Genomic DNA, 22,009 nt, shown 5'->3' with positions numbered 1-22,009 from the left:
CAGTGGTGTTCCCCAGGGGTCGGTACTGGGGCCACTGCTTTTCTTGATATATATTAATGACTTGGACTTGGGTGTACAGGGCACAATTTCAAAATTTGCAGATCACACAAAACTTGGAAGGGTAGTAAACAGTGAGGAGGATAGTGATAGATTTCAAGAGGATATAGACAGGGTGGTGGCATGGGCAGACACATGGCAGATGAAATTTAATGCAGAAAAATGCGAAATGATACATTTCGGTCGGAAGAGAGGCAATATAAACTAGAGGGCAGAACTATAAAAGGGGTACAAGAACAAATAGATCTGGGGGTATATGTGCACAAATCGTTGAAGGTGGCAGAGCAGGTTGAGAAAGTGATTAGAAAAACATACGGGATCCTGGACTTTATAAATAGAGGCATAGAGTACAAAAGTATGGAAGTCATGATGAACCTTTATAAAACACTGGTTCGGCTACAACTGGAGTATTGTGTCCAGTTCTGGGCACCACACTTTAGGAAAGATGTGAAGGCCTCAGAGAGGGTGCAGAAGAGATTTACTAGAATGATTCCAGGGATGAGGGACTTTAGTTACGTGGATAGACTGGAGAAACTGGGGTTGTTCTCCTTGGAACAGAGAAGGTTGAGAGGAGATTTGATCGAGGTATTCAAAATCATGAAGGGTCTAGACAGAGTAGACAGAGAGAAACTGTTCCCATTGGCAGAAGGGTCAAGAACCAGAGGACACAGATTTAAGGTGATCGGCAAAAGAACCAAAGGTGACATGAGGAAAAACACAGCAAGTGGTTAGGACCTGGAATGCACTGCCCGAGGGGATGGTGGAGGCAGATTCAATCATGGCCTTCAAAAGGGCACTGGATCAGTACTTGAAAGGAAAAAATTTACAGGGCTACGGGAATAGGGTGGGGGAGTGGGACTAGCTGGATTGCTGTTGCATAGAGTTGGCGTGGACTCAATGGGCCGAATGACCTCCTTCCATGCTGTAACCTTTCTATGATTCTAAGTTTTTGTTGTTACAAGAAACAGTAGCAGAAGCAGAATCCGTAACAGGTTTTGAAGGGAAAGTGGATAAGTATTTGAAAAAGAAAAATTGAAAAAGATATGGGGAAAGGGCAATGGAATTGAATTGTTGATAGCTCTTTCAGAGGGACAGCGCAGGTTCGATCTGCTGACCAGCCTCCAGTAGTGTAAAATTTTGTGATTTTAATACCTTCATTAAAGATTTTACTTGAAAGCCTCGACCTTTCCCAAAAGCCTGGACTTGTTTGAGGTATTTTTTTTCCCCATAAGAGTTGAAAGGAGTCAACAATCTAAGTATGTATTCTGAGCATGTGCTGTTTGTAGAGTTTCCCAGTATGCATCAGTAGATTTCTCTCCATTGAAATGGAAGGGTTCGTTTCATCCTCTGAGAATTTGTGAATTTCTTTGCTTTTTCCAAGAGACTGAAACAAATGGGCGATTGAATTCTCAATGCTTTATTTCAGGCATTTAAAATATTAACAACTTTCCTTTTCCAGGGTCTAGCAGTATTTGATGAGTTCTGAAGCCTGCCAGTATTATCTCATAAAATACTCAAAAGTTCATCATTTACAAAGTTTCTGAGTTTTTAATACAAAATAGTACTTTTTAGCCCCAGAAATGGCTTGCTGTCTTTCTCAGAAGAAAAAAACATTAATTGAATTTTGAGCCAAAATGAAGAAGGATTTTCTGCCAATTATGCTATCACTCAATTTTTACTGCACAGATAGACAACACTTGTGATTAACAGCATAGTTAATTTCTTTTGTTAACATTTAGAACACAAAATAAAGAGGGGGCTATATTGGATTACTCCCGAAACCGGACACGGGGTGATCAACCAGTCGTTGCGATGCAGGCAGCATGTAACATTAGTGCTGCCTGGTGATTTAACTGATTGCTGCGTCCAGCCAGCGCTACCTGTGCTGTTGAGTGGCTGCTCTCCAGCAGGGGGCCCAGATATTGCGAGTGGCTAGCATCACTTAAAGGCAGCCTGCACCTCTTAAAGGGGAGGTGCAGTGTGTCTGCAGGAAGAGGTGGACGTCAATTGGGAAGTGAATCTGTGCTGCAATATAGTTCAGCTTGGTGATGATGGGACCTGTGGAATTTTTAATGAGCAACAACTGGGCTGCTCAACGTTTGCGGGACTCTGATATTTGCAAAATATAAGATACGGGTCCGCATGGAGATCAAACATCGCACAGGTAAAACACAGATGCAGATCCCCTCCCTATGTTTACAAACTGTTGAGTTATTTTAAAACATTGAATAAAGGTTGCGCACTACTAAATCCCACACCCCCAAACTGCACATCAGACCCCACCAATCTGCCGATCTGAGTTTGTACCAGGCCTGCGAGAGAGCATGCACCAAGGTTCTCTGATGATGCACTAGAGGCCTTGGTGTAGGAGGTGGACAGAAGGAGGGACATCCTAAACCGTGAGGAGAGGGGCAAGAGGCCCTCCAGGCATGTGCTCCCGAGGCAGTAGGGGACGAAGTCAAGGCCGGGCGCATAGCACCACGAGCATGGATGCAGTGCAGGAAGAAGTTCAGTTCTTTGACACAAATGGTCAAGGTGAGTGAGGTCAACTGTCAAGTGACGCCTCCTACCAACTGCACCACTAGCCGCATCTACTGCTCCACGCACTACACCCCCCATCACCCATCTATCAACAAACTCTTCCAATCAGATGCTTCCTCTCACCCGCAAACATTACCACTATTGCAAGCCACACACCCACAACTCACAGGTCACACACACACTGGCAGCTATTCAACCATGACAGGCACATTACCCAAACATCCTGGAGGACACTCACTGACATGCATCCCGCTCTCTTGCAGGAGAAGGTGGCGCATAACAGGAGGCAGCAAGTGGCAGTGGCTGCATGGAACATGAACCTGCCGTCCTCTCTCAGGATGACAGCATTCCTGTCCCATCCCTGCCACTCCACTAGTGCCCTTGCTGTTGCCTGTCAGATAGTCAGCCCACTCCCTGTAGAGTATTGAAACTTTATTATAGGAACATAGGGAGATAGGAACAGGAGTAGGCCATTTAGCCCCTTGAGTCTGTTCTGCCATTCATTGAGATCATGGTTGATGTGTGACCTAACCCCATATACCCGCCTTAGTCCCATATCCCTTAATACCTTTGGTTAACAAAAATCTATCAATCTCGGATTTAAAATTAACAATTGAGCTAGCATCAGCTGCTGTTTGCGGAACAGCGTTCCAAACTTCTACCATCCTTTTGCGTGTGGAAGCATTTCCTAACTTCACTCCTGCAAGTCCTGACAGAATCTCCAGAACAATGCTGGGACGCAGGCCTAATTTACGGTCCTTCCACTACCTTCCTGCCAGAAGCACAACAGGTTATGTTGGAAGGGCTGTGGATTTGCAATTATATGCAAAATTGCAAATTCATGAATGAGAAAATGCTGGAATCAGAACAAAAGAAATTGCTGGGCATTCTTCAATCAGTCTTCAGTTTATTTTGTATACCATAATCAGTTACAGACATGCCAATTTATGAATTGCTGGCTTGATAGAGGTGTACAGTTGTCCTGAAATTTCTGTGCAAAACAGTTCAGATCACGCACATGAACAAATATCCCTTTTTGAACTTAAATGTTCTAATAATTCATAGCACCTCTGCAGATCATGAATAAAATGTTTTGAGCAGGTGCCTATTTCCCCCTGAAGTTGCCTGTAGGTACAGGTGTTAAATCCTGCTGGGTTCTAAATCCAGTTGTGTATATAAAGTAATAATATGTTGTTTCAACATAGTGATTTAAAAATAAATCTGTGCCAATATGCTAATATGTCTGTGTGAGTGTGCATGTAAGTGCTGTGTTGGGTAATAATTGGTGTGTGACATTATATTTTCTTTTACTTTTCTCATTAAGTGAATGTGCTTTAATCATTATTTGCATCAATTGACACAGAGGTCAATAAGAATTATTTATTGTATGAATATGAGTCACTCCACATTTCATCAGAGTTTGGACACTTTAACTGAAGCCACAGGAATATTTTTTTTAAAACTGAATTTTATGAAGTAATTTTGGATTCATTTATGTTGACCCTGTGCAAAATCTTTCAGGTTTTTGATTGCCACTTCCTACCCAATGAGGTGAAATATACTCACAATGGCTGTCCAATTCTGGATGTGGACCAAGTCATGCTCAGACTTTACAGGTAAGTGAGAAGTGGGGATGGTAAAATAGATTTGGTTATTAGTAAGGAAAAATAAGCCGAGATTTTCTGATCGGGTTTAAAATAGCATAGATCAGAAAATTTAGGATTTTGCATCAATATTGTGAGTGATTTTCTGAAACGTAATCTGAAGGACAGGTTTATTATGTTCTTGAGTTCAAATTTTAGCATTGTCTGAAAAAGGCTGGAGATGCTAATGCAGTATCACTGAATGTTTTCCACAATAGACAATAGAGAAGACATACAAGAACATTCAGGCATGCAACTGTAGAAATGACACTTTTTTAAAAATAAAGTTTTTAAATTTTATCCCTCTGTTAATCTACTCACACCACAAATCACTGCCCGGCCAATAGAGAGGATGGGCAAGAGAGCCGCTCCCTGGGCTGTGTCAATGCAGCTTTGAAAATGGAGGTGATTAGCTGACCTTCCCTCTTGACTTTCTCTGCCTTTCGATGTGAATGCCTGGCTGCTGTCTGGCATCACAGTCTGGTATATGGCAAGGCTGAGATAGGACTGGTGTGTGGGAATTGCAGTTTGACCGACTACTCAATGATAAGTACATTGGAGCCCTTCAAGCTTGGGGGATCATTTTCCGAATACTGTTGGCAAGGTTCCTGTCATCGGTAAAATTACCTTGTTAAAATCTCATTTAATTGTTCTAAAATGGAGTGACAGCTGTCTTCAGTTTTAATTTTTAACTCCCTTGTGCTTTTTTGTGTGTTTGCGATTGCAGGTTTACAGAGACTGAAACCTTCACAGAAACATTCATCCTCAATATACGGTTACTTGATTCAGACTGTAACATCATCCAACTGGGCTCAACCCCATTGGAAGTTCCTGAGTTTTACGGTTTATCTAATACGATTGATAAGAATGTACTTACGTTTGACTACGACAAGGCGATGAATCTTGATTGTACTGTGCGGGTGGCCACTCAAGAAACTTTCCTTCCAGCATATGGACAACTAGTCACGGGGGAGCTCTCTAAGGGACAGGCTCGAGGTGATCAGCGACATAGCTTTGTACGGATCAAGCAGAAATCCAGTAAGCTTGCATTTTCAGTTGTATTCTGGATAGGTTTTAGCTGAAGTAGATTTATAATGAAAATGTGATGTTTTTCTTCAAAGGATGGAAAGAATTTGATGAGAATTCTAGTTTAAAACACAATATTGTGACTTAATTGTCCTATGTTCCTTTGAAGTGGGATGATACATGAATTACATTGAATTTACAGCACAGAAACAGGCCATTCTGCCCAGCTGGTCTATGCCGGCATTTTTGCTCCACACAAGTCTCCTCCCACCCTTCATCATCATTTCCTTCTGATTGAGGGGAATTGGATTTTGGGACTTGTGAGATAAAATCTTTTTTGGTGCTGCACTTTTCTATCTGCTGATGATTGACTCACTTAAGAGTCTTTAGCACTGGATGGAAAGTGTTTGAAATTTCCATTCTCTACATATTGCCATTTCCTGCTTTATTAAACCCAACCAAATTGACAAGATCAGGGCTTGGTGGAGCAAATTGGCAAAGATGAGGTCGTGGCAGCCCATTTTAAACTGGCATTCCTATCAAATTCTTTCTTTCCTTCACAACCTTAGGAGGTAAAATTGGCCCTCGTCAATGTGAGAGATATAATCAAGGGGGATTTTTCCCCCAATTCCCCCCCCTCTTCTGAAGTTGCTTACTCATGTTGGAGGACAGCTCCATGGGCAGCATCAGCTTTCCGAACACTCCTTACTGGCTATTTTTCATGAAGGTGCCAGGACAGTGAGTGTCCGCAGGCTATTTGACAATGGAAAGAGTTAGGGGCACATAGGATTATTTTACATAGCACAGTGTACTGGTTAGACCGCACCTGGAGTACTGTGAGCAGTTCTGGGCACCGCACCTTCGGAAGGACATATTGGCCTTGGAGGGAGTGCAGCGTAGGTTTACTAGAATGATACCCGGACTTCAAGGGTTAAGTTACGAGGAGAGATTACACAAATTGAGGTTGTATTCTCTGGAGTTTCGAAGGTTAAGGGGTGATCTGATCGAAGTTTATAAGATATTAAGGGGAACAGATAGAGTGGATAGAGAGAAACTATTTCCACTGGTTGGGGATTTTAGGAGTAGGGGGCACAGTCTAAAAATTAGAGCCAGACCTTTCAGGAGTGAGATTAGAAAACATTTCTACACACAAAGGGTGGTAGAAGTTTGGAACTCTCTTCCACAAACGGCAATTGATACTAGCTCAATTGCTAAATTTAAATCTGAGATAGATAGCTTTTTGGCAACCAAAGGTATAAACGGATATGGGCCAAAGGCAGGTATATGGAGTTAGATCACAGATCAGCCATGATCTTATAAAATGGCGGAGCAGGCACGAGGGGCTGAATGGCCTACTCCTGTTCCTATCTTCCTACGGAACAGAAACAGTCCATTCAGCCCAACTGGTGTTTATGCTACACACCCTCCTCTCATTCTAACCTTATCAACATATCCTTCTATTCCTTTCTCCCTCATGTGTTTATCCAGCTTCCCCTTAAATGCATCTATGCTATTTGCCTCAACTACTCCTTGTGGTAGCGAGTTCTACATTCTAACCACTCCTTGGGTAAAGTCATTTCTCCTGAATTCCCTATTGGATTCATTAGTGACTATCTTATACTCATAGCCCCTAGTTTTGGTCTCCCCACAAGTGCAAACATCTTCTCTGCAGATTATGAACCCTTTCATATTCTTAAAGTCCTCTATCACGTCACCCCTCAGCCTTCTCTTTTCAAAAGAAAAGAGCCCCAGCCAGTTCAATCTTTCCTGGTAGGTATAACCTCTCAGTTCTGGTATGATCCATGTCAATCTTTTTCGCACCTTCTCTGGTGCCGCTATATCCTTTTTATAATAAAGAACTAGCTGCGCCTCTAGCCAAGCTGTTCCAGTACAGCTACAAAACACTGGCATCTACCCGACAAAGTGGAAAATTGCCCAGATATGTCCTGTCCACAAAAAGCAGGACAAATCCAATCCGGCCAATTACTGCCCCATCAGTCTACTCTCAATCATCAGCAAAGTGATGGAAGGTGTCGTCGACAGTGCTATCAAGCGGCACTTACTCACCAATAACCTGCTCACCGATGCTCAGTTTGGGTTCTGCCAGGACCACTCAGCTCCAGACCTCATTACAGCATTGGTCCAAACATGGACAAAAGAGCTGAATTCCAGAGGTGAGGTGAGAGTGACTGCCCTTGACATCAAGGCAGCATTTGACCGAGTGTGGCATCAAGGAGCCCCAGTAAAATTGAAGTAATTGGGAATGGGGGAAAACTCTCCAGTGGCTGGAGTCATACCTAGCACAAAGGAAGATGGTAGTGTTTGTTGGAGGCCAATCATCTCAGCCACAGGACATCGCTGCAGGCGTTCCTCAGGGCAGTGTCCAAGGCCCAACCATCTTCAGCTGCTTCATCAATGACCTTCCCTCCATCATAAGGGCAGAAGTGGAGATAATAGCTGATGATTGCACAGTGCTCAGTTCCATTCGCAACTCCTCAGATAATGAAGCAGTCCGAGCCCGCATGCAGCAAGACCTGGACAACATCCAGGCTTGGGCTCATAAGTGGCAAATAACAATCGCGCCAGACAAGTGCCAGGCAATGACCATCTCCATCAAGAGACATTCTAACCACTTCCCCTTGACATTCAGTGGCATTACCATCACTGAATCCCCCACCATCAACGTCCTGGGTGTCACCATTGACCAGAAACTTAACTGGACCGGCCACATAAATACTGTGGCTACAAGAGCAGGTCAGAGGCTGGGTATTCTGCGGCGAGTAACTCACCTCCTGACTCCCCAAAGCCTTTCCACCATCTACAAGGCACAAGTCAGGAGTGTGATGGAATACTCTCCACTTGCCTGGATGAGTGCAGCTCCAACAACACTCGAAGCTCGACACCATCCAAGACAAAACAGCCCGCTTGATTGGCACCCCATCCACCACCTTAAACATTCACTCCCTTCACCACCGGTGTACCGCGGCTGCAGTGTGTACCATCCACAGGATGCACTGCAGCAACTCGCCAAGGCTTCTTCGACAGCACCTCCCAAACCCACTACCTCTACCACCTAGAAGGACAAGAGCAGCAGGCACATGGGAACAACATCACCTGCACGTTCCCCTCCAAGTCACACACCATCCCGACTTGGAAATATATCGCCGTTCCTTCATCGTCGCTGGGTGTAAAATCCTGGAACTCCCTTCCTAACAGCACTGTGGGAGAACCTTCACCACACGTACTGCAGCGGTTCAAGAAGGTGGCTCCAGAGGCTGCTAACCAGTGATTTATACAGGCTTAGCATAAGTTCCTTGCTTTTGTACTCTATGCCTCTGTTTATAAAGCCAAGGATACCATATGCCTTTTTAACAGCCTTCTCAACTTGTCCTGCCACCTTCAAAAATTTGTGTATGTACAACCCCAGGTCCCTCTGTTCTTGCACCCACTTTAAAATTGTGCTTTTTAGTTTATATTGCCTCTCCTCATTCTTCCTACCAAAATACATCACTTCACACTTCTGTGCGTTAAATTGCATCTGCCATGTATCTACCCATTTTACCAGTCTGTCTACGTCCTCCTGAAGTCTGTTACTATCCTCACTGTTTACTACTTTTCTGAGTTTCGTTTCATTTGCAAACTTTTAAATTATGCCCCCTATACCCAAGTCCAGGTCATTAATATGTATCAGAAAGAGCAGTGGTCCTAATACTGGCCCCTGGGGGACACCACTGTATACTTCCCTCCAATCTCAAGAACAACTGTTCATCACTACTCTCTGCTTCCTGTGTCTTAGCCAATTTTGAATCCATGCTGCCACTGCCCCTTTAATCCCATGGTTTTCAGTTTTGCTATTAGGTGGTACTTTATCAAACACCTTTTGAAAATCCATAATCACAACATCAACCGCACTACCTTCATCAACCTTCTCCATTACTTCATCAAAGAACTCAATCAAGTTAGTCAAACACGACTTCCCTTTAACAAATCGATGCTGGCTGTCATATATTAACCTATTTTTTTCCAAGTGACAATTAATTTTGTTTTGGATTATTGTCTCTAAAATTATCCCCACCACCGATGTAAGGCTGACTGGCCTGTAGTTGCCGAGTTCATCCCTCTCCCCTTTTTTGAATAGGGGTGTAACATTTGCAATCCTCCAGTCCTCTGGCACCGCTCCCTTATCTAAGGAGGATTGGAAGATTTTGGCCAGAGCCTCTTCTATCTCCACCCTTACTTCCCTCGGCAACCTAGGATACATCCCATCCGGACCGGGTGACTTTTCTACTTTGAGCGCTGCCAACCTTTTAAGTACCTACCGTTTATCTATTTTTATCCCATCCAATTTCTCTACTACCTCCTCCTTTACTGTGACATTGGCAGCATCCTCTTCTTCAGTGAAAACAAATTGAAAGTATTCATTTAGTGCCTCAGCCATGCCCTCTGCTTCCACAAAAAGATCTCCTTTTTGGTCCCTAATCAGCCCCACCATTCCTTTGACCACCCTTTTACTATTTATATTTTTATAGAAGACTTTTTTGTTCCCTTTTGCGTTACCCACTAACCTATTCTCATGCACCCTCTTTGCCCCTCTTATTTCCCTGTTTCAGTTCTCCCCTGTACCTTCTGCATTGACCGTGGTTCTCTACTGAATTATGAGTCTGACATTTATCATAAGCCTCCCTTTTCTGTTTCATTTTAATCTCTTTGGGTTGGAAATTGCTCATAAAATAACGGTGAACCTATGCACTCACAGTTATTAATGGGCAAATTGAAGAGCATGTTCTGGCAAATCGCACATGTGCAGTCAAATGTGGAAATTTGGAACTTGCTCTTCCTGCTTGCCTGCTGATCTGACAGCTTTGCGGTAAAGGGATATCGCAGGCAGGAATCAATGGACCAGCGCAAACTTGCTCTCCTATCCAGCTAAACTAACTAATCTCGACAGTGAAAAGGTAAGCTGCATTATATCAGGTCTAACTAATTTTTAATGACGTGGTATTAATGACTGCCAAATAACCTCTCTGGCACTAAAAATTAACTTTTAAAAAAGGTTCTTACCCTGCGCGGTTTGTGAATGAGATTCACTTCCTGGTTCTGACAGCGTGGCTTGCTTCAAGCTGATTGATGGTGGGGACAGAGAGAGCCTTTTCTGGCTCACACAGCCCGGTAAAGGATGCTGCAGTTTTTTGAACTTACATTTGAAGTAAGTAAAAAAAATCGCGGTAACTTAGTGGGTGAGTTCAAACCTGAATGGGAGGACCCTAGGCAAGACAGAGGGTCAGAGGGATCTTGGTGTGCAAGTTCACAGATCCCTGAAGGTGGCGGAACAGGTAGATAAGGTGGTAAAGAAGGCATATGGGATACTTGCCTTTATTAGCCGAGGCATAGAATATAAGAGCAAGGAGGTTATGATGGAGCTGTATAAAACACTGGTTAGGCCACAGCTGGAGTACTGTGTGCAGTTCTGGTCGCCACACTACAGGAAGGATGTGATCGCTTTGGAGAGGGTGCAGAGGAGATTCACCAGGATGTTACCAGGGCTGGAGCGCTTCAGCTATGAAGAGAGACTGGGAAGATTGGGTTTGTTTTCCTTGGAGCAGAGGAGGCTGAGGGGGGACATGATTGAGGTGTACAAAATTATGAGGGGCACAGATAGGATGGATACTAAGGAGCTTTTTCCCTTCGTTGAGGGTTCTATAACAAGGGGACATAGATTCAAGGTGAAAGGCGGGAGGTTTAGAGGGGATTTGAGAAAGAACTTTTTCACCCAGAGGGTGGTTGGAGTCTGGAACTCACTGCCTGAAAGGGTTGTGGAGGCAGGAACCCTCACAACATTCAAGAAGCATTTGGATGAGCACTTGAAATGCCATAGCATACAAGGCTACGGACCAAATGCTGGAATATGGGATTAGAGTAGACAGGGCTTGATGGCCGGCGTGGACACGATGGGCCGAAGGGCCTCTATCCGTGCTGTATGACTCTATGACTCTAAGGAGCGGTGGGCACCGTTGGTTTGCTGCTCAGAGCAATTTCTGGGCCAATATCTTTAGTCATCCAGGGAGCCTTAGCTATGATGCCTTTCCTTTCCCCCTTGTGGGAATGTGCCTGAACATTGCTCATTGATAATTTGATAATTATGAATCACCACGGTATGATGGAGTTCAACATCAGGGAGTGGAATTTCCTGTGTATTTGCGCCTAGAGACACGCATAATCTGGGCATAAAGCAAATACCCAGTGTAAAAGAACAAGGAAACTTGGACGCAAGTGAGTTATGCACGTAATTACGCTGCGACCGAATTTCCTCGATCTTTTGATCCCTGCACCCGAACACATCTCATTTACATCCCCACAGGAAATTCAGTAAAGGAAGTCACTCGCTTCAGCCCTGACTGTGCAGGTTAATTCACAGCCTTTTTGAATTCAGGCTCAGTGATCCCTCCAACCCAGTTTTTGCAACGGCGATGTCAGTGCTTCTTATTGAAATGGAAATAGTCATAAATTAACAGAAATAAAAATTTGATTATAATTCTTTGTCACTATTTGAGTTTTAGAAAAAGGGCACCAGCAGTGACATTTTTTTAAAGTGTTTTCAGTGATGAGGTCATATAAACTCTAAATTAATCATCTGTAAATGATCGCTAACTTACTGCCATGTCTAGTAATAAAACCATTCATTAAGCAGCAACTTTGGCAATTCAAGGACGCTGTCTTAGAAATTCGATCACGCCCAAAAATGGGCCTGTTAGTGTTGTCCCAGGCAGGATAATATTTGTGCAGCCAGTGCTATCCGTGCTAATCATTGGCTTCACGTGTGTTTGGGGGGCCGGATATCGGGTATCTCTGACGGCACTTCAAGGCAGCCAGCACCTCTTAAAGGGGAGGTGTACTCTGGCTGCAGTCAACAGGGAAACATTTGTGAATGGCTGCACCAAGTACTGAGAGGGCATTAAGGTTTTCCAGTGCTACCATGGAGGCCCTGGTGCAGGTAGTGGACAGGAAAAAGGAAATCCTCTTCCCCCAACGGCACAGAAAACCCTCCAGGCAACAGCGCTGCCGCTAGTGGGAAGACATTGCAGAGGAGGTCAATGCCAGGAGCGTAGCTCCCAGGACATGGCTGCAGTGCCCTTGCTAATGCCACACAGCCAGCTGGGTCAGACTACTCCAGCCCACGCTGAGATGCTGCAGTCTGGCCCTCAAGGCTCAGAGCTGCTCAAAGTCACCCACAACGGCCATCTGAAGTGTCCTCAATGGAAGCCCAGCAGCCTTCTACCTGCCAAGATGTTTGCACTGAGGAAACACTTCATAGGAGCACTAGGATAGGTAAAGGAGCACACAGGACAGGCATTGAGGGCCTGCACAAGGATTCATTATTTCAGTTAACTGTTACATACAGATGGAATTGAGTAGTTTGATAATTTGTTCTGAATTTGGTGTTGGTATTTATACTTTTTGTGGAGTGAGGGTAAGACTCAAAGCTAGACTGAAGGCAGTCAACCAAAGGTATTAAGGGATATGGGCCAAAGGCAGGTATATGGAGTTAGATCACAGATCAGCCATGATCTTATCAAATGGAGGAGCAGGCACGAGGGGCTGAATGGCCTCCTCCTGTTCCTATGTTCCTAGATGGTGGTAGTAAGGACGACAGTAACGATTGTGGAACTGTTGGTGTATTGGGGATGGGAGCGGTGGGTTAGGTGAAGCACCCTTTGATGAGCTGCTTTCTGAGAGCTCTCGTAGCTTGTTGCCTAGGTGGTAGTAAGGGCTGGTCCCCCATGATGTCAAAGTGATGGAATCATAGAAATCATAGAGAATTTATGGCATAGAAGGAGGCCATTCGGCCCAACGTGTCCGCGCCGGCTGAGAAACGAGCCACCCAGCCTAATCCCACTTTCTGCAATTGGTCCGTAGCCCTGCAGGTCACGGCTCTTCGAGTGCACATCCAGGTATTTTTTAAATGAGTTGAGGGTTTCTGCCTCTACCACCCTCTCTGGCAGCAATCTGGATACCCGGTCAGGGGTTTACTGCAAAGCTCTTCCGGAACGGCCCAGGCGGTGGAAGCGTTGCTTGAGCACACCAATTGTTTGTTCAATCATGTTTTTGGTGGCAGCATGGCTCTCATTGTCGGCCAGCTCTGCAGCTGTGCCCGAGTTCCTGACAGGAGTCGTGAGCCATGCTTGGAGGGATGGCCCTTGTTGCCCAGTAGCCAGCCTGTGACCTGATGGTCTGGTTGGAATAAAGGCGGCACAGAGGACTGGCTTAGGATGAATAAGTCATGACTGCTGCCAGGATGCCAGGCACAGAACTACATGATGCTGCTTGTGGTCACAAACCAATTGTATGTTGGGGGAGTGGAATCCCTTTCAATTGACAAAGATGCCAGACTGGTGATGGGGAGCAGGGAAGGCAGTGTGGGTGTAGTCAATGGTGCCTTGCACCTTGTGGAAGCCTGCCATGCCGGTGAAGCCTAGTGCTGTCTCACCCTGCTTCACTCTGTCCATGGGGGAATGAGATGTAAGTGTTTCTCCTGGAGAGAGCCTTCGTGACCTCCCTGATACAACGGTGGACTGCAAACTGGGAGATCTTGCTGATGTCGCCTGTTGCAGCCTAAAAGGAGCCTATGACATAAAAGCAAAGGGCCACAGTGACCTTGACAGCCACAGGCAGTGCTGTCCATGCACTGGTGTGAGGCTCGAGTTGTGGCTGCAGCAGGTGACAGAGCTCAGTGACAGCCTCCTTTATGAAATGAAGTTCATGTCGGAGAAGTGCTCCCTGTGGGTATGGCCTCCCGTGCAGTGCCCTCCTCCTCTTCCTTCTTGTCACAGATGCTCCTGCTGCCTGCTGTTTTCCTTGCTGCTTCTCGTCCTTCAGCTCCGAAGGCAGCCCTGCTGCTGTCAAATTGTTTATAAGGCATCCAAAAATAGTGCAACACCAACAGTCAAAATTAACTTTCCAGAGTCCAAAAACAAGCCAAAAAATACTCAGAAGCTAACCAGCAGCTTGAAATGACTAACCTGTAAGTACTGCAGGTACTAGTGAAGGGTCCTTCCTGTCGGTTATAGCCATTAGATGCTGGACATGGAGACTCAGGTGCTGGAGGATACCAATATCAGAAAAGGGTCCTCCTACAGCATAGGACCACATTTACAAAAATTATTCATTGCTTTAAATAGTTCTGGTGTGCGCCTTGGATGCCTACGGAGCAGCCCGATCCAGTATGGCCGGCAGTGCACTTCCAGCTCGAAATGAAGCCGTGCTTCCTGCCCGCCATATTGGAGGCTCATGCACCCGTTTAGTGTCCAAAAAGTGGGTGCAGTGAGATTGAATTTCTAGGCTTCTGACCGGTACAACCATGGACAAACAGCTTCAGAATCCACACCACCCAACGGATACATTCGTGTTGCAACAGTAGAGAACCCCGAATACCTCGGACTGCTGGAAGCTGGCAACGTGTAGAGAGACACGGCATCTGCTGGTGTAACCGGCCTCTCTGTGGCATGCTGCCAGCTCCCAGCAACTTGAGCAAAGAAATAGGAACCTTAAAATTACTGAAAGCAGGAAGGACATCTTCCTGCCCAAACACTAGGAACAGAAAGGCAGCAACAGTTCCACACATCACTTTACCCGAATCGCTCTGTGAACCAGGCTCCCGCTGAGCGAGACCTTTGCTGGTGCCAAGATTTTCTGTCCCAGTCTTCCACAAGTGTGAACGCCAAAGGCGAATGAGTCTTCCTTGTGAATTGGAGGCCAGCTGTCCACCATCGTCAATGTAGCATTTCAGTGTCTGGCAGCCAATCTGGCACCGGCCTGGGCTGCAGCCAATGGGACAGTGAAGAAAGCTTTTTGGCAACCAAAGGTATTAAGGGATATGGGCCAAAGGCAGGTATAGGGAGTTAGATCACAGATCAGCCATGATCTTATCAAATGACGGAGCAGGCACGAGGGGCTGAATGGCCTACTCCTGTTCCTATGTTCCTATGTTCCTATGAATCCATGGGGTCAATATTAACCCACCCATGACGGGTGGGGGATAAAAATGTAAAATCGCAAAATGATTCCAACCCATCACATAAGCAACTACCGCTATCTTTACGGAGTCGGGTTGCATGGCGTCGCTGTGTCCCATCTTGGAGAGGCAGGACGCTTCATTGCAATATTTAAATCAGGCTCCCACAGTGCAGTTGGGAGCCTGATTTAAATTGAACGGTTGCCGGCCAGGTTTCCCAGGGCTTGGGAAAGACGGCAGCTAAAGGGAGGCGGGAGCAGGCGTATCCAGCAGGAAAGTACTTTTTACAGCACTGCTTGTAGGCCGGGAAGAGCAGGCCCTCAAGCAAAACTTATGCCGATCGCGGCCTCTCCCTGCTGCTGTGATCTGCCAACCTCCCATCCCCAATGGTCCCCGGCTGTGGTCTTCTACCACTGGCTTTCTCGCCCAGCAGCCTGTCAATCTGGCTGGCTGCCGGGTGGGAAAGGGAATAAAAAAAGATAATGAGGTCCTGTCGTTAAATTCCGGGTCCACCCCACCGCTCTCCCCCACCTCCCCGTAAATATCGGGGCCAATGAGTTTGTGAGGGCTGTTATGAACACAGTTTGACCTATCGAAGGCAGTGAGCGACGGTATGTTCTAAGGTCTTCTGTACTGATTTCCTTCTACATGTCACATCTATTCATATAAAAGTTTTGAGAGTGCCCATCACACTCCTGACATCACACTTCAAAGTGTCAAAGTATATAAAAAGAAAGACCATACAATTTTCTCTAACTATGTGCATTTACAAGCACCCAGCAAACTTCAAACTTCCTTCACCAAATCATAACACTCCTCATGGGGTAATAGTCAAACTAGATTGACCTCTGGATCTGGTACTTTAAACTATTTTCAGAAACCACCAAAAATAATAAGATGTTTCAAAATTCTTCAAGTCCTTTAATTGAGTTGTGGACACTACAGAGGGTATATTAATTCAGGAGATTTTAACAGGGAGGAACAGGAGCAATACGTTTCGGCCCCACAGCTATACTGAAGCCTGGTGTCTGAGCTACCCATCTGACTCAATTCCTCCCTGTTAAAATCTCCTGAATTAATATAGCCCCTGTCGTATCCACAACTCAATTAAAGCATTCTAAGAATTTTGAAACATCTTTCTTGATATATATTAATGACTTGGGCTTGGGTGCACAGGGCACAATTTCAAAATTTGCAGATGACACAAAACTAGGAAGCATAGTAAACAGTGAGGAGGATAGTGATAGACTTCAAGAGGACATAGACAGGCTGGTGGAATGGGCGGACACGTGGCAAATGAAATTTAATGCAGAGAAGTGCAAAATAATACATTTTGGCAGGAAGAATGAGGAGAGGCAATATAAACTAAATGGTACAATTCTAAAGGGCATACAGCATCAGAGAGATCTGGGGGTATATGTGCACAAATCTTTGAAGGTGGTAGGACAGGTTGAGAAAGCATTTAAAAAAAGCAAACGGGATCCTGGGCTTTATAAATAGTGGCATAGAGTACAAAAGCAAGGAAGTTATGTTGAACCTTTATGAAACACTGGCTCGGCTACAGCTGGAGTATTGTGTCCAATTCTGGGCACTACACTTTGGGGAGGATGTGAAGGCCTTAGAGAAGGTGCAGAAAAGATTTACTAGAATGGTTCCAGGGATGAGGGACTTCAGTTACATGGATAGACTGGAGAAGCTGGGGCTGTTCTCCTTAGAGCAGAGACAGTTAAGAGGAGATTTGATAGACGTGATAGAGTTTTTTGATGAAGTAACAGAGAGGGTAGATGAGGGCAATGCAGTTGATATGGTGTATATGGACTTTCAAAAGGTGTTTGATAGAGTGCTGCATGGTAAGCTTATCATCAAGGTTGCGGCCCATGGAATAAAGCGGGCAGTAGCAACGTGGATACAGAATTGGCTAAGTGACAGGAAACAGAGAGTAGTGGTGAACGGTTGTTTTTTGGACTGGAGGGAGGTGTACAGTGGTATTCCCTAGGGGTCAGAGCTGGGACCATTGCTTTTCTTGATATAAATTAATGACTTGAACTTGGGTGTACAGGGCACAATTTCAAAATTTGCAGATGACACAAAACATGGAAGGGTAGTCAACAGTGAGGAGGATAGTGATTTACTTTGAGATGATATAGACAGGCTGGTGGCATGGGCAGACATGTGGCAGATGAAATTTAATGCAGAAAAATGTGAAGTGATACATTTCGGTAGGAAGAACGAGAAGAGGCAATATAAACTGGAGGGCACAACTCTAAAGGGCGTGCAGCAACAGGGAGATCTGGGGGTAGTGCAGAAGTGATTTACTAGAATGATCCCAGGGATGAGGGACTTTAGTTACGTGGATAGACTAGAGAAGTTGGGATTGTTCTCCTTGGAACAGAAACGGTTGCGAGGAGATTTGATAGAGGTATTCAAAATCACAATGGGTCTAGACAGAGTAGATGAAGAGAAACTGTTCCCATTGGCAGAAGGGTCAAGGGCCAGAGGACACAGATTTAAGGTAATTGGCAAAAGAACCAAAGGTGACATGCCAAAAAAATTTTTTTACGCAGCGAATAGTTATGATCTGGAATGCACTGCCCGAGCGGGTGCTGGAGGCAGATTCAATCATGGTTTTCAAAAGGGAATTGGATAGGTACTTGAAAGGAAAAAATTTGCAGGGCTGCGGGGAAAGGGCGTTGTCAGCTGGGCCACCCAAACCTGGTGAGTTGTCTCTGGCTCTGTTTAAATGAGATTTGGCCATTAAAATGGACTGGGCCTCCTGCTGCACCTCCCAATCAGTCAGCCCTCACGTTCCATCGGCCGACTGCCTGGGAGGTAAATTTCACTCTTACAGCTCCACGGAGTTCACCCTCACCACCGTGATGTGGAAATATGGTTGATTAGAGATAATTGAAGAACAAGGAGAGCTAGTAACCAAATATACACCTCCATGCGGCATTTTATACTTCAAATCAAAACAGGCCTTTTTACTATAGATAATGTCTCTGAGGTAATCCAGAAATCTATCATGATGGACTGGTGATCAATATTAACTACTTCTATCACCTGAGTAGATAGTATAGCCAACTCTGGTTGGACATCTTCCTGGAGGTTTCATCACATGACTTTCCGTCTTTCTACACCAATTGGAAAGTGAACTTCATTACCCGATTGACAATCATGAATCATCCAGTCAAACAGCCTTTTTTCCGAACTCCAATATTTTTAGAAATAATAAACAGAAGTGTTAAAAGAAAATTAAAAAAAACACGATTATTTTTAATGCCGTTATGAATTTTTTTCTCTCTGGTTGCTTACACAGTTTCCTGGAGATTAATCTTTAATTCCTGGAGATTCCAGGACAATCCTGGAGGGTTGGCAACCCTATGAGTGGATGCGATATGGACAGCAGCTATTGCGCTATGTGTTAAATTGTTTATTAGCTCAGGGCTGAAACAAAGCCAACTTTGTCTGGAAGATGGTATGAGCACCTAAAAGAGAAAAAAAGGGAAAAAAGTTCAGTCCCACCTGGCACATTATCCTGTCATTATTTTTAGACTAATCGGTTGTGTATTTTCTGCTTTTATTTTACATATTTTACATATTCTAATGTTATGATTGATCTCTGCAACTGTACCAGATGATATAAGATGATACAGTCAGACAAAGGCCACAGACTGGAGGAATCATTATGAATCTCCTCCCCTGGTCTTTAAGTGTTTTCTTTCAGAGTTATTAGGCATGAAAGTTATGGATTTTAGTCATATTTATCAGAGCATTGTGTTTTCCATCAGAATGGAGACTGGGGCCAAGCCAGGATAATTTGAAGGAGGTTCACACTTTTAAAATGAACTGTGAAAAGTTCCTTATAATGGGTCTTCGGTACCATCACGTCAGCCCCCCTTCTCCTGATGTTGACTACATCACTATTAGCTTGGAACTCGTCGACAGCAGAAGCAAAAATGTCCACAAGGTACTTTTAATTCTCTGGAATCTCGCTGTTTATATTATCATTTCCTCTGCAAACTTTTCATTTCTCAAGCAGAAGAATAGTTGCAATTTATACTAAGTTATGGTTTTGTTAACATTTAAACATTTACTGCCTGCCCCCAATAGCTTTCACTGTTCACTGCCAAAAACAAATAGTTTACACGGACACTATCTTCATGAAAAAGTGTTGGCTAAAGTATTTTAGTTTAAAAATATTCAAGTAATTATATGAAGCATATTAAAAGCTGGCAAATATTGAAACAGTCAAGTCAACCCAGCTACTTACCTTCTAATCATATCTACCAATCCCTCCTCTGTGCTTTTGTGGCCTACCCAAACCAAAGCAGAAGTTTTCCAACTGCTTCATGAAGATAATTCTCCTTCAATAACTGAATTATGTCAGTCATACATGATGTGATCATGATAAATAAAACGTACAGCTCCAGGACATTGAGGCCCAGAAATTCGGGAGTGCCCTGAACCAGAATGGAGAGGTCCGTGACTTCCCAGATATTGGGCCTTGGACCTTGTTACAATAAAGCCAATGTTGCATAACAGCCTGCCAGTGAAGACGAGAGAAAAGTCGGGCCACTGCTAGCGTTGCCGCAACCCTCCGGTAAGTCGGTCCAGGATTGGGTTGGACTGATGGTCGGGCCGGGGATCGAGGCCACGGTCGGGTCCAGAAATCAGGGTCGGGGATTGGGAGAGGGGGGATTGGAAAAGGAGGCCAAGGAAGTCACAACTGGGGATCGGAACATAGGAACATAGGAACAGGAGGAGGCCATTCAGCCCCTCGTGCCTGCTCCGCCATTTGATAAGATCATGGCTGATCTGTGATCTAACTCCATATACCTGCCTTTGGCCCATATCCCTTAATACCTTTGGTTGCCAAAAAGCTATCTATCTCAGATTTAAATTTAGCAATTGAGCTAATATCAATTGCCGTTTGCGGAAGAGAGTTCCAAACTTCTACAACCCTTTGTGTGTAGAAATGTTTTCTAATCTTGCTCCTGAAAGGTCTGGCTCTAATTTTTAGACTGTGCCCCCGACTCCTAGAATCCCCAACCAGCGGAAATAGTTTCTCTCTATCCACCCTTTCTGTTCCCCTTAATATCTTATAAACTTCGATCAGATCACCCCTTAACCTTTTAAACTCTAGAGAATACAACCCCAATTTGTGTAATCTCTCCTCGTAACTTAACCCTTGAAGTCCGGGTATCATTCTAGTAAACCTACGCTGCACTCCCTCCAAAGCCAATATGTCCTTCTGAAGGTGCGGTGCCCAGAACTGCTCACAGTACTCCAGGTGCGGTCTAACCAGGGTTTTGTATAGCTGTAGCATAACTTCTGCCCCCTTGTACTCTAGTCCCCTAGATGTAAAGGCCAGCATTCCATTAGCCTTATTGATTATTTTCTGCACCTGTTCATGACACTTCAATGATCTATGTACCTGAACCCCTAAGTCCCTTTGGACATCCACTGTTTTTAACTTTTTACCATTTAGAAAGTACCCTGTTCTATCCTTTTTTGATCCAAAGTGGATGACCTCACATTTGCCAAAATTTAATTCCATTTGCCACAGTTTTGCCCATTCACCTAATCTATCAAAATCGCTTTGTAACATGAGGCACTCCTGCTCTTCCTGGTTCCACATTCAGTTAACTTAATTACCTTCTTTTGCAGGTGCTCTCTTCTGCCAATCTTGAAGAGGGGACCTCAAACAGGTGTTAAGCCCCTTATTTGCATATGCGAAGAGTCTAATGCCTGCTTCATGCATGGTTAAAGGACGCCTCTTGTTTGTCCTTACCCAATATGGCGAGCGCCGCATTTCTGGCTGGTCGTCTGCACAAGCTTCCTGCCTGCTTGCCATTTTGGGGACTTAGCGCCTGAAAAATTTGGCAATTTCGAGGCCAAATATTTTTAGCAATGGAAAAGACGAAAAAGACAGTTCTTTTCTGAAGATCTTTCCAGCTACCTACCGTCTCACCATATCTACCAAATCCTTCTCTGTGCTTTTATGGCCTTCCCAAATAGAGTTGCCAACTCTGGTCTAACGTATTCCTGGAGATTTGATAATGTGACGTTTGATCACATGGCATTCGATCACATGACACCACTCGTGATGCTTAATCACATGACATTTGATCACATGACATTTGCCCACTGTTTGTAAATGTTATTGCATTCACCTCAGCAGAGTGTCAGTATTACCAAGCCCTGAATAAAATATTTGACTTTTTGTTTTGTAGTGAGATGTATAACATCATTTATAAATCAAGAAAAGAACACAAAAGAATCGAAAGATTTAAGGATACGTAATGTTTAAATAAAAATTACTCTGATGTTTCTACAGTATCTGCAATGAGAAACACCAAGTAAATTCCACTGATTCAACAAAAACACCATCGATATAAGTAACTACTAACTAAAGTTTTTGTACATTTTTATGACTTTATACAATACACGGCAAGTTATCAAAATAATAAATAAAACCAAACCTAATTCAATTCACTGACTGCCACACCCCACCACTGAAGCCCAGCTTCAGGGAGAAGCACAAGGCTGCTTGACTCCCATAATATAACATGTTATACAACAACGCACATCACTGGCTGACATGAACTCTATCTCCCCCCAGTTTGTGTTGCCCTATCTCTCCCCAGTTTGTATTTCTCTCTCCCTCCCCCAGTTTGTGTGTCTCTCTCCCTCCCTTCTTCCCAAGTTTGTTTCTTTTTACCTCAGTTTGTGT

General features: G+C 44.4%; 1 protein-coding gene across 8 annotated transcripts in view; it reads left to right on the top strand.

Moving 5' to 3' along the window:
• The window catches only part of frem1a (Fras1 related extracellular matrix 1a), a 337,163-nt gene that overhangs the window by 40,887 nt on the left and 274,267 nt on the right, over window positions 1-22,009 (top strand). For all 8 annotated transcript variants that reach the window (XM_067983690.1, XM_067983689.1, XM_067983688.1 and 5 more), the window contains exons 3-5: window positions 4,120-4,214; window positions 4,969-5,279; window positions 19,065-19,243. In XM_067983690.1, the coding sequence (XP_067839791.1) occupies window positions 4,120-4,214; window positions 4,969-5,279; window positions 19,065-19,243 (585 nt within the window). The remainder of the gene's footprint in view (window positions 1-4,119; window positions 4,215-4,968; window positions 5,280-19,064; window positions 19,244-22,009) is intronic.

The sequence above is a fragment of the Heptranchias perlo genome, chromosome 4, assembly GCF_035084215.1.
Source record: "Heptranchias perlo isolate sHepPer1 chromosome 4, sHepPer1.hap1, whole genome shotgun sequence".
Classification (NCBI taxonomy): Eukaryota; Metazoa; Chordata; class Chondrichthyes; order Hexanchiformes; family Hexanchidae; genus Heptranchias; species Heptranchias perlo.
The sequence above is the reverse complement of the archived record's forward strand: the minus strand, read 5'-3'. Positions and strand labels throughout refer to the sequence as shown.